The sequence below is a fragment of the Nelumbo nucifera genome, chromosome 1 (genome assembly GCF_055504915.1).
Source record: "Nelumbo nucifera cultivar China Antique chromosome 1, China Antique-T2T, whole genome shotgun sequence".
Taxonomy (NCBI): Eukaryota; Viridiplantae; Streptophyta; class Magnoliopsida; order Proteales; family Nelumbonaceae; genus Nelumbo; species Nelumbo nucifera.
In genome coordinates this window covers 18939502-18952287 of record NC_142649.1, presented here as the reverse complement: position 1 = coordinate 18952287, position 12786 = coordinate 18939502, and the positions used below count along the sequence as shown (strand labels likewise).

At 39.1% G+C, this 12786-nt stretch overlaps 1 protein-coding gene across 1 annotated transcript; it reads left to right on the top strand.

Moving 5' to 3' along the window:
• The first annotated feature begins 313 nt into the window (after positions 1 to 313).
• On the top strand, positions 314 to 3804 carry LOC104612106 (nudix hydrolase 15, mitochondrial-like). Its single transcript, XM_010279423.3, has 4 exons — positions 314 to 711; positions 816 to 958; positions 3039 to 3158; positions 3249 to 3804. Exons 1-4 carry the CDS (start codon positions 366 to 368, stop codon positions 3471 to 3473), a joined length of 834 nt encoding a protein of 277 aa, XP_010277725.1. The 5' UTR covers positions 314 to 365; the 3' UTR covers positions 3474 to 3804.
• The last annotated feature ends 8982 nt before the right edge of the window (positions 3805 to 12786 follow it).

The window sequence follows — 12786 nt, the reverse complement described above, 5'->3', positions numbered from 1 at the left end:
ATTTATTTTTATTTGTATTCCTTTTTAATAACGAAGAAACCTGTACTAAATATTTCAGATTCAGTTTTTACATTTGTTCCACCATCCCAACTGTCATCCACCTCCACACTGTCCTAACTATTTCAGGTTCAGCTTTTGTTTTCGTTTCCACCATTGAACTGTATTCTACACATGCATCAAACCCTATAAATTATGGACAATTTTAGTTTTCAAAGAGTGAGAGTGTTCTGTAATACTTCGGATCGAATTCGGATTCAAGTACATCCGATCCGATTAAAGGCTCCAATAAATATACCATACCAGTACACCACCTGTTTGGGTACCTTACCGACAATTCGGAAGACTCAAACACATTTTTTGAGTCAATGGCTAACAGTGCATCATCTACCACTCTAGGTTCTCTCCCCGCGCTCATGGATTCGAGCTTCTCTCCAAAATCTCAAACCCTTAGGGAATTAGCTCAACAGCTCCGTCTCTACAAGCCTCTTCCTTCCACAGACGACGAGGACGAGATCGAAGAGAGGCGTATCGAAGAAAACAAAGGGAAGGTCGTTTCTCAGGTGGGTTTTTCGGAATCTGCAACATCTATTACTCATTCTGAAAGATTTAGACCGAAGAGAGCAGCCGTCCTTATTTGCCTATTCGAAGATGATGCTGGAGATCTCCGAGTCATCCTCACTAGGCGCTCGAAGAGACTCTCCACTCACTCAGGTCAGAGGAGACGAGATGAATTTGTTGTTCCGTACTCATTATGACGGAACCAGTTGGATTTCTTCCTGAATTCTATGAAATCAAAGCCGATGTCTTTGTTTTAGGTGAAGTTGCTTTGCCAGGAGGGAAAGCTGAGGCGGGTGATGCAAATGACACAGAGACATCTTTGAGGGAAGCCAAGGAAGAGATAGGGTTGGATCCTTCCCTTGTTAATGTTGTGACTGTTCTCGAGCCCTTCTTGTCTAAGGTATGTTGGAGGTTGAGCTTCGACTCTCTTTGGAATCTTTACTTAAATTTACAATTTTGTCTGATCTTTCTCCTATCCATTGAAATCTGAAGAATTTCGAATGAGATTAAGATTGAAGTCTGATTCTCAATTTAGTATGGGTATGGAGTTACTCTGTGAATATGGACATTCTCTAAGAAAAATTTGGATATGAACTTGAGCGTGCTCTGTTTCCCAATTGGCTATATGCATACTAGCAATCACGAACTAACTGATCAAAATCTCAACTTTCTATTGGGGATAATTAGAAGAAACTAATGGTGGATACACCTCGATCCTGACATATTGTTGGCATTTTTTCCTGATACGAGAAACAAGTGACAGATAAAGAGGTCAAAATACAAGCATAAGTTGTAATACTTCATTTTCCCCTGCGTTCCATTTTCAGCCACTTTTCGATTTTCTCATAAAGTAAACAGAAACCTTTCTCAGAGTCCCATGGATATGATATTTTACAGGTCATGAAGTTCAGTTCAGAAAGGAACCATGGCTTTCCAAGTCGTCACCCATAAACCATTTTCCATTAGAGCTCATCGGGAAAAATGAGTTTATTCACTAGGTCTGCAGCAATCTTGTGTAAACGACATCATAATTATCAGAAAAAAGCTCTTGCTGTTTTCTCATGCCAAATTCGTCCCACACCTAGATAATTTAGTGAACAATATTGTAAATGTTTCCTTTCCCACTTCTACCTCAAAATGCACTCCTCATCTTGTGGTTACCTGTTAGCAGGATCCATTGCTGGAACCCAATAGGAATTCACTTTCAAATGTGTAAGTGCAGACTGCCTTGCAAAGACAATGTGCGGTTTGTATTTACACATTTGCAGGTGCATTCCTATTGGGGATCCAGCAATGAATCCATCCATAGGCCAGTGGATCTTGACACCTCACAATGATCCGTAGTACATAATGTTCCCATTTTACTTGTAATAACAATGAGCTACATGTTAACTATATTCTACATTTGTACTGCCCCAAGGCCCCAACTATTTGATCAGTGAAGTTCTTCCATAAAGATTGTCCTGGTCAATGTTGTGTGGACTCTCCTAAAAGAAAAAAATCTTCTTGTTTGACTATCATCAGATTTCAGCACTCTATTGGTTCTTGAGGGCACTTATCTGTATCATTTTCCTTTTTAGTCTCTTTGAATGATTGACAAATGACCATCTAGCATATATAAAATGCTTTTTTTTCCCATAGTTCAAATTGATGTCCATTGAACCATGTGGGGTCAATCATTTGTAGATTAGAGATTTGTGAATGGTAAATGTTTTTTTCCCATAGTTCAAATTGATGTCCATTGAACCATATGGGATCAATCATTTGTAGATTAGAGATTTGTGAATGGTAAATGTTTTTTTTCCCATAGTTCAAATTGATGTCCATTGAACCATGTGGGATCAATCATTTGTAGATTAGAGCAGTTCTCCCACACACCTGGACATATAACAGTAATGCATTGTATTAGCATGTAAATGTAATTCAGAAGAGCTAGTAGGAAACCTTAGGAATCAAAACAAAAACATGAATTTGAGGCATCCCAAGACCTTAACAACAAGTCTCTGTGCAAAAAGATACAGAAAAAAAAAAAAAATCCTCGGATTGGTAAACAAGCTATTGAGCCCATCTAGGAACCCATTAGAATAAGGGGATCATTTTGGAAGCTAAGGATCTAATACTAATCTAGTAACATAGTCTCCTAGGGCTCCTCAACTTATCACTATCTACAAGGCCCCCTCATTATAGTTCATAGAACCAGTAAGAAAAACACCTATGAACAAGCTTATTATATGATGGAATTATGATATATTTCTTATGGAAAACAAACACCTTTATTTACAGTTTACAATCTTTACACTTCCACCTAGTCAAGTCATGGAGCATGTTACCCTCCATGGAATGGAGGTAAACTCACTTAAGCATAAAACTGATTGTTGGCCCATTTTGAGTATGTTTTGCTTTCTGTTTTTTATTTACCTGTTGCATTCATTTATTTATCCATCTTCTGGCCTTGAAAAGATGGTTTTTTCCCTATGCAGCATCTTCTGAGAGTTGTTCCTGTGATTGGTATACTTTCAAATAGGCAAGCATTCAAGCCTACTCCAAATGTTGGAGAAGTGGAAGTGATATTTGATGCACCTTTAGAAATGTTTATCAAGGTTTGTCTGCCTTCCTTCTTCACTTCTTTTTGACTGCCCTTTTTGTTTCTTCTTTATCTGCGCATTTTGAACATATTGTGATGAATTCAGGATGAGAACCGAACTGCAGAAGAGCGAGAATGGATGGGACACAAGTATTTGATCCATTTCTTTGATTATGAAACAGAGAACAAGAAATTCATAATATGGGGTTTGACTGCTGGGATCTTGATTCGTGCTGCATCAATTGTGTACCAGCGGCCACCTCCCTTTCTGGAACAGAATCCAAATTTCGGATTTCTTAGGTCTGTTACTCCAAATACCATCCTGCCCTGAATCTGTAACATTAGTCACCATAACCTGCATTGGTTGGATCCTGATTTATTCAAGACAAATGGTTGACATAAACCTATGGACTATACTTGTCATCTTAAATCTAGCTATGGAGGAGATATTTTTACCATCCGGACTACTGGAGTGAACTGTGACTCGGAATTTGCACATATTTAGTAATGCATGGCACCTAAGGTTAATGCCTGTGTTGGAATGACAGGTTATGGTGCACAAGGTACAATATGGTGGCATTTGGATGCACTTTGAATTCAGATTCTAGCCATCTCTGTGAGAATGGACATTGATGAATCATAAAATAATATTTTTTGGCTGATATTTCATTTGTTTTTGTTTTGAAGAAGAAAAGCATACATATTGACTAAGGAAGAAAACATGTGACAAGAGTTTGGGTCTGTTGTAAACAAAATGTTGTTTACATAGCTTGGTGTACCAATCCGTGATGAAAGGCTGTTCGAAGTTGTTTTTTAGATGAACTTAAAACCCAGGCAATGACATTGAATTGGACATCTGCCAATAGTTTTTTTGTGCTCTCAGCAATTTGTAAATTTCATCCTAACTCAGACAAAAATAGTCATAGAACTTGATGCTTTGCTAATCAGACAGAAATTCAAGCTAATCTTGTCAAGGACAAGCGGGATATTTGGGTGGTTGAATATATATATATATAGTATTGAGTCGAACCACATAATCATGGACCATGCATCTGTTTTTATGATTTCTTTTTTTTTTAAGCAAATATTTGACCTGCTAGCTAAGTGCAGAATGCAACCATTGGAGCTGGGGACTAAACTACAAACTAGAATTGAGCATAACAAGACTCAAATCTATGGTTTATTATACGTAAATGTTTCTCTTTGCAATTATAGAGAGATCATCAATCCATTCAAAGAGTTTGAATTCCACTTCTTCCACAAGATATAGGGTCCATTTGGTTTACAGGAATAGGGTCTGGAATCAAAGTTATTTCAATTCCAACTGTTGGGTTGGGTGGGACCGGAATCCCATTCCCATTCCTGATGGAATTGCATTAAATCTCATTCTAGATAATTCCAATTTCAATTCTGATTCCCATTTGAACCAAACAGACAATGGGAATAGATAATATTGATTCCAATTATGAACCAAATGGACCTATAAACTCTTCTCATTACTGGTTTTCATGGTCTGCCACACTACCCTAAGTTATCTAATTGGTTAAAGCCTCCTTTTGTGTCAAGAAAAAAAATGTATTGCGACTGTGGTCGCATGTGACCCCAATGAATGGTGAAAACACCAGCCTTTTGAAATAAAAAATCACTTGACTTTATTTGAGAAGGCCTGTGTGTGCATTGCATTAGCTCGAGGGTAATCTGAGAAGGAAGTTAAGCTCTTGTGGCAATGAGATTTGATCCCAAGGTGTAAGGAGGTATAAAAAAGTGGAACTTCTATGTAATCTTATTGAAAGATACAATGATATTTATAATTACAGAGATGGTCGGTTGCAGTGTAACAACCCAGCTAACCGACTAGATTGCAAGTGGGCCACGTGGCTAAACCGCATGTGGTCGGGCCCAAGACTCTAATCCTAACACCCCCTTCAAGTTGGAGCGTCAGAATGCAACAAAACGCCTAACTTGGAGCGGAGATGATGAAATTTTTCTATAGGAAGAGCCTTAGTGAGAAGATCAACTGGTTGATAGGAGCTTGATGAGTGATGAGTTTGTAAGAGGTCATTTTGCACTTGTTCACGAACGAAATGATAGTCAATTTCAATGTGTTTCATTTTTTTGTGAAAAACCGGATTGCCTGCAATGTGAAGTGCTGCTTTGTTGTCACAATGCAGTTGCATAGGTGATGAAAGTTGAATGGTGAGATAAGCTAAGAGACGTCGAAGCCAAATTAATTCAGCTGTGACAGAGGCCATTGCTCGATATTCCGCTTTTGCAGAGGAGCGAGAGACAGTCGGTTGCTTCTTGGTTTTTCGAGACAGAGGAGACGTGCCGAGTAAGGTAATGTAGCCAATGGCTGATTGCCAGGTGATGGGGCAAATAGCCCAGTTAGAATCAGAGTATCCATTGAGAACAAGGCTGCTATTAATCGGAAGATACCGAACAACGCGTAAAGCAACATCAAGGTGAAGGGAAGGGAGATCCATCATATGGATGGCCGAACCCTACAGGAAGGTTGGGCGAAATTTCAAAAATTTATTTACTCCCATCCGAGAATTGTATTCCCAATTTAGAAAACTGCATTTTCAAGGTTTGTTCTTATAACCAATTCGAACCAAATCTGAAACCAAGATTAGGGAGAGGTATACCTGATACGGAGTTCAGGAAAAATTGCTCCACCAAACCCAGGTGTTCACGCCCAAAGAGTGTACTAAATCCTCCATCCACTGAAGATGACACAACTTAGGATGAGGCAGGATTACCAGGTAGTTCTTTACCAAGAACTTTTGATTCTTCATCAAGAATCGAATGGAGTAGTGAGCACAGCTTCAAAATTGTTTCTTGTAGCAAGAAACAATATCAAGATCTAATCTTGACCAGTTCCAAGAAATGGAGATCGAACAAGGTAGAGCGGCAAGTGCAGGGAGAGAAAGAACTGAAGGAAAAAATAGTCAAACTGAGTTGTCTTCTGTTGTTGTATGTTTTTCAGATCCGCCCTACTCTTTATTTATAGCATCAAAGTGATGATCTCCTAATCTGATTAGGAGTTTCTTGATCCAAATCTTTATTTGGATCTAAACTCTTTAAGTGATAAGGATAATCCCTTATCTTATCTGCAGATCAAGATCAACTATTCCTAATCAAATTAGGAGTTCCCTGATCCAAATCTCTATTTAGATTTGGACTCTTTAAGTGGATAAGAGTTATCCTCTTATCCTTATCTGTTGATCCATACCCAGATTCGCCCATATTTAATTAATCCAATTAACCCAGTTCGAAATGGGCTTTAGGCCCATTAAGCTTTCAAACTTACTTTCTTTTTAATGCTGGCTACGTTGGCTCTCTTTGTATGGTGTGGGACCCTATCATTGATCTATACATCAGTCACATGGGTTCAGCCCAACCTTAGCCACAAGGCCTAGCCAAATTCACTGCAATACACATTGAACCCCTGAGTCCATCACCATGGGCTCTTAATGGGCCCAACATTTACACTAAATGGTCATTGGGTCCAGCCATCTTATGAAGGCCCAAGGACTATGGGCAGATGCAAGATTAGCCTATCAGGTATAACCCTCAATGGTCTTACACTTAACCTCTCAACCCTTAATGATCAAACACTACCCGGCAAGAGAGGACCTCTCCCTAGGCTGCAAGGTACAGCGATGCACTATCTACTCACATGGATCTCGGGAATTAAAACTTTTTTGTAAACAATTTGTGAAAACATAATATATAAGTATATCTCTATATAAATATATTTTGCAAAACCAAATTTCAAACACATTTGAAATCCACTACCGGCAGTTTAGGTTTTAATTAGAAAGGGTGCATTTCCCCGATCATTCACTTTGTCTGACAAAGGGGTTGATCCTGTCACTATTATCACCCACACAAATGAATTCTTAGACTGTCCCAACATACCTAGGTTTTGATCCCCGCTAAGAATCTCACTGATTGGCATGTCAAAGATAGCCTAATCTGACACCTAGTGCAGTACCATAATCGAGTCGAGGGGTCAAGTGTAACATTCCAGTTTTTCCCATCTGTCTCAAAGGTCTAGGAAAATAATGGAATTTGGTCTGGTTCAGGGTTTTAAGAAAACTCACACTGCATGTACCTCAAGTCTCACCCTGGCAGCTGAGACAAGCCACCCCAACCAACTTGGCGGTTCATCAGTGTCAGCCTTGACAGGATAAATCTCCCTAGATCTATCCAACGGCTGTGAAGATTCTAAACTAACACGAGTCTCATATGTGTCCAGTTTAAGGGTATTATACAGAAATAGACCACAATAACATGAATCAAATATGTACTTTATTCATTTACAATAAATGTCATAATGTACATCATGTTGATTGGAGCTAAGGGCATACATTATCTAACAACTCCCACTTACACTTGGGTCCAATCAGGTATAAGCCGGAGTCTCATACTTTCCACGTGTTTCTCAAACACTTTTTGTGTCAGTGGCTTAGTTAATGAGTCTGTCACATTCTCCGCTGATGCTACATTCTGAATCTGGACGTCCCCTCTTCTAATTATCACCCGCAGTACATGGTCTTTTCTCTCAATGTGCTTTGACTTTGAGTGGATTCGTGGCTCCTTGGCCTAAGCAATGGCTCCAATGTTGTCACACAACAGTGGAATGGGTGATGTGCTGGACAGGACAACTCCTAATTCCTAAATGAACTTTTTTGTCCAGACAGCTTCCTCGGCAGCTTCACTTGCGGCAATGTACTCGACCTTGGTTGTGGAATCTGCAGTTGACCCTTGTTTGCTACTTTTCTAGCTAACTACACAAGACCCCATCGTAAAGATGTATCCAAATGTAGTTTTTTTATCATATGGGTTTGACTGGAAATCGACATCGGTATACCTAAGGATCTGTGGTGAACAACCATCGAATACTAGATAAAACTCTTTTGTCCTTCGAAGGTATTTCAGTGTGTTTTTCACAGCGGTCCAATGCTCTTGTCCTGGTCATTCCCAATGAGTAGAATGCCATCTACATACAGAACCAAGAACGTGACCTTATCCCTACTGGTCTTCCTGTAAACACAGGGCTCATCCGGATCTACTCAAAATTAATCTGTTTGACGGTAGAGTCAAACCAGATGTTCTAGCTCCTAGAAGCTTGCTTAAGTCCATATATGGATCGATTAAGTATACATACCATGTGTTCCTAACCTGCAACAATGAATCCTTGCGGTTGCTGCATGTAGACATCTTTAGTAAGATCTCCGTTCAAGAATGTGGTTTTGACATCCATTTGCCAAATCTCATAGTCATGGTATGCTGCTACAGTTAATAGGATCCTAATGGATATAAGCATGGTCACGGGCGAAAAGGTTTCCTTATAGTCGATTCCCTCTTTCTGAGTGTACCCTTTTGCCACAAGATGATCCTTATAGGTCTCAACCTTACCATTGGGGCCCTTCTTCCTCTTATAGATCCATTTGCAATCAATTGCTTTTACCCCAGGAGGCGGATCTACTAGAGTCCAGACTCCATTGGTCACCATTGAGTCCATCTCAGCTTTCATGGCATCTACCAATTTCAAGGAATCTATATCCAATATAGCTTCCATATAAGTCACGGGATCCTTCTCACTGATCGTGGCTTCTACCAAGTAACTTTCTTGGTCATAGCCGTAGCGAACTGGAGGCCTGGATACTCGGGTAGATCTCCTAGGTTGGTTATTAACTGGAGCTTGTGGGACATATCCCACTACCCCTGAGCTCTCCTCACCAAGAACAACTTCTTGACGATGATTGTTCAGGATGTAATCTTCCTCCAAGAAATGGGCATTTCGACTACAGAATACTTTATACTCTCCTGGGTCATAAAATAAACACCCTACAGAACCTTTAGGGTAACCTACAAATAGGCAACAATTGGTCTTAGATTCTAATTTATTAGTACTTGTTCTTTTAACATGTGTCAAACAACCCCAAATCTTCAAGTGTCTCACACTTGGTTTCTTACCGGTCCAAAGCTTATAAAGAGTCTATGGAACGGATTTGGTTGGAACCTAATTCAACACGTATATCGTAATCTCTAATGCCTATCCCCAAAAGGATGTAGGTAATTTCGAGTGGATGAGAAGTGATCAAACCATATCCAATAAAGTTTGGTTCCTCCTCTTTGACACACTGTTTAACTGTGGTGTAGCAGGAGGAGCCAGTTGTGATACTATCCCATTTTCCTTTAAGTAGTTCCTGAATTCGTCAGAGAGATATTCGCCTCCTCGATCTGATCGAAGGGCCTTAATGTGTCTTCCTAACTGTTTTTCGACCACTTATCTGAACTCTTTGAAATTTTCAAAGGATTCAAACTTGTGTCTCATTAGGTACACGTAACCATGTCGTGAGTGATCATCGGTAAATGTTATGAAATAAACATGTTGGTTACGTGTACTAACATTCATGAGACCATATACATCAGTATGTATAAGGTCAAGCGTGTCTGTTGATCTTTTAGGCTTACCGGAGAATGGTCGTTTCGTCATCTTACCCTAAAGGCAAGGTTCACGGGTTAGAAGATCTTCTATAGTTAGAAAATCCAAAGGACCATCATTTACCAACCTTGTAATACGATATATGTTAATGTAGCCAAGTCGGTAATGCCACAGGCACGTGGGACTAACTGTATCATGATTTCTTTTCTTGGGGATATTATCCGACGTAGTTTCAGTTATGTTTGTTTCTAGAGAATGATGAAGAGTATAAAGATCATTCTCAAGTTCTCCATATGTGAGGAATTTGTTATTCCTTTTGATAGTAATCACATTACTATAAAGAACAGAATAACCATCCATACACAATTTTGAAACAAAAATCAAATTTCTTCTCAAATTGGGTACATAAAGACAATCTTTTAATATAATGATTCCTTATCTGAAATGCAATTCTACAATTCCTATGGCTGTAACTACAACACTTGCAAAAATTCCCAAATAAAGAATAACTTCTCTGTCACTCAATCTTCTGCTTGTCCTGAACCCCTGCAATGTATTACATGCATGAGTAAAAGCCTTAGAGTCAATACACTAGGAAGTAGAAGTGACCAACATATTGGTCTTTATGACAAAGGATTCAAAATTACCTTGTTTCATGGTCTCTAGGTACCGAGGACAATTCCTCTTCCAATGGTTGATTTGCTTGCAGAAATGGCAGGCATCTGATGCCTTGTCCTTCTTCTGCTTTTTAGGCTTGCTAGTTTTCTTCTGAGGTTTCTTCTTTGCTTTCCTCTTCTTCTTGCCCGATTTGCCACCTTCAACAAGCATGGCCATGGGCTCATCCTTCTTTATCAGTTATTTGGCCCTCTGCAACATATTGTTGAGTTCCTAAAGGCTAACATTTATCTTGTTCATATTATAATTCATGATGAACTGATTGAAGGAATGGGGCAAGGAGTTCAGAATGACATCAACTTTGGTGACACGATCTAGCCCAGAACCAAGAGCCTTCAGTTCATTAATGTATCCCATCATCTTAAGACAATGGTCATGAACTAGTTGTTCTTGGACATTTGAGTGGTTATAAACTGCTTTAAGACCTTTCGACGAGTAAAACAATTTTGCTCTTCGTACATGGTCCTTAGACTATCCAAGATATCCTTGGACACTTCGATCTAATCGAACTATCGTTGTATTTGATTGTCTAAGGAGGCTATGATGTAGTACCGGGCAAGAGAGTTTTTCTCCTCCCATTCTTGATATTTCCTCCTACGGGCCTTGGAAGCCCTATCACCTAGATGATCCGGAGCAGGGTTCTTAGGGTTATGAAACCAGTCAACATAATTTGAGCCCTTAAACTTATTATCATCCAACAGTTTGGCGAATTGTCCGTTTGCCATTTCTGATAAAAGGCAAAACAAATATTTGTCCACAACAAAATTTGATTCATGTTATCTACATAGAAATGACTTTTAATCTATGTTCCATTTCCATTTGTTCATCTCTAAGATTTCCCTCCTATCTCAGTGACGGAGACCGCGAAATATGTCTCTAGAAATGTGGGAAACCACATACAGTGCATGGAGTCAACTATTTTCAGCTGCATAACCCCACCACCTTCTGTGAAAGACCAAATCCACTCATCTTATGAGCTTTCCCTTTGGCCTTTGTCAAACAAGGTTCATAGCCATTTTGGGTTAAACCTTTCTGTCTAGTAAGTGCTTACCCATCATATTCGTGAATGCCAAGGTACCGTGAGAAAGTCTTCCATTTTAGGATAGGCCCCTTCCACATCGGTCTATGACACTCTTATCATCTTATGAAACAATCCAACAGATCCAACAGTAAATGGATAGCCCAATTTTATGGTGCATCTCCTCATTATTGAAGGACCCATCTTCATGCAAATGATGGAAGGCCTTTAGAGAGTTCATCATATGAATCTCCCTATCACATGCACTTATATTTCTCTAGAGGGAACAGATAATTACGCCCTAGTTTTATTTAGGTCAAACCAAAGTGGCTCCCACTGACTTTCTTTAAGCCAGATTTAAATGGGCCCTAAACGGCTAGGGTTCCGTACGGATCATCTTGGGAAGGAAGTTGATGTGGGGCCCATCAGGCAAGGAGATCATCCAATGATCTTATGGACACCATGGCAATTATGGGCACTTTCGAATTAACATGAGTCAAGTGCTTATGGCCCATGAACGTAGCACATCACACATTCATACATCACATGCATGAAACAAATTGATCCAATCAATTAAAATATCTGTAAAACCCTAAATTAATTTAGGTTAAAAAGGTATCAACCCATTAGAGCCCATAACATTATCTAGGTACATGGGCTGTACTGCAAAAAGCAGTTCGACCCATATAGCTGAATTGGGGCTGATGTAGTTTTAACATATTAAAATTGGGTTTTATAGAGGTGGGCTGAATTAAAAACTTGAAGTGGGCCATCAACCCTCTGGCTGAAATTGAATTTGAGTAAAAAAAACCAACCCCATCAAACCAACAATTTGGTCCAACCAATTTGGACCAAAACTGGTGCAAATCGGCCGAAGTTTTGGTGTCCAGTTCAAGATTTAATTCAAGAATAATGATTTGAAAAATAAATTAAATCTACATAATCACATTATCAAGAAAATGAAATCAGAGGGATGCACTATGATTTTCTTGGACATCCTACAAACCTGCAAAGAAAAATTAATCGCAGATTGCAGAATCGATATCTGCAAAATCGCAGATCGCAAAACGTCTTTCTGCGAAATCTTCTTCTCCTCTATTGCGCACTCCAACAATATCCAGATGAAAATAAAATAGAAAACCTAATTTTTCTATTATTACATCACATTGAATTCCTATACAATTTGTCTAAAAAAAAAAATTTATTTACAGGCCAAATTGAATAGAAAAGAAATAACAGGATGCGCCAATCTTGGCACCAAAAAGATCCAATCTCCATCACACGTGTAGCCCAAGAATTCAAGAAACATTCATAGAAAAATTCTATAAATATAGTAGAATAATAAAGATTTATTTTCCAGATCATTTGCCCATAATCTGGGAACCAATTCCCAGAAAAAATGCTAAGTACGCAAATTGAGTGGAACGCCTTCTACCCATTTGCGCAGATCCAGATCTGATCTAATTTGGTTCAAGACTTGAACCTGGCTCTGAT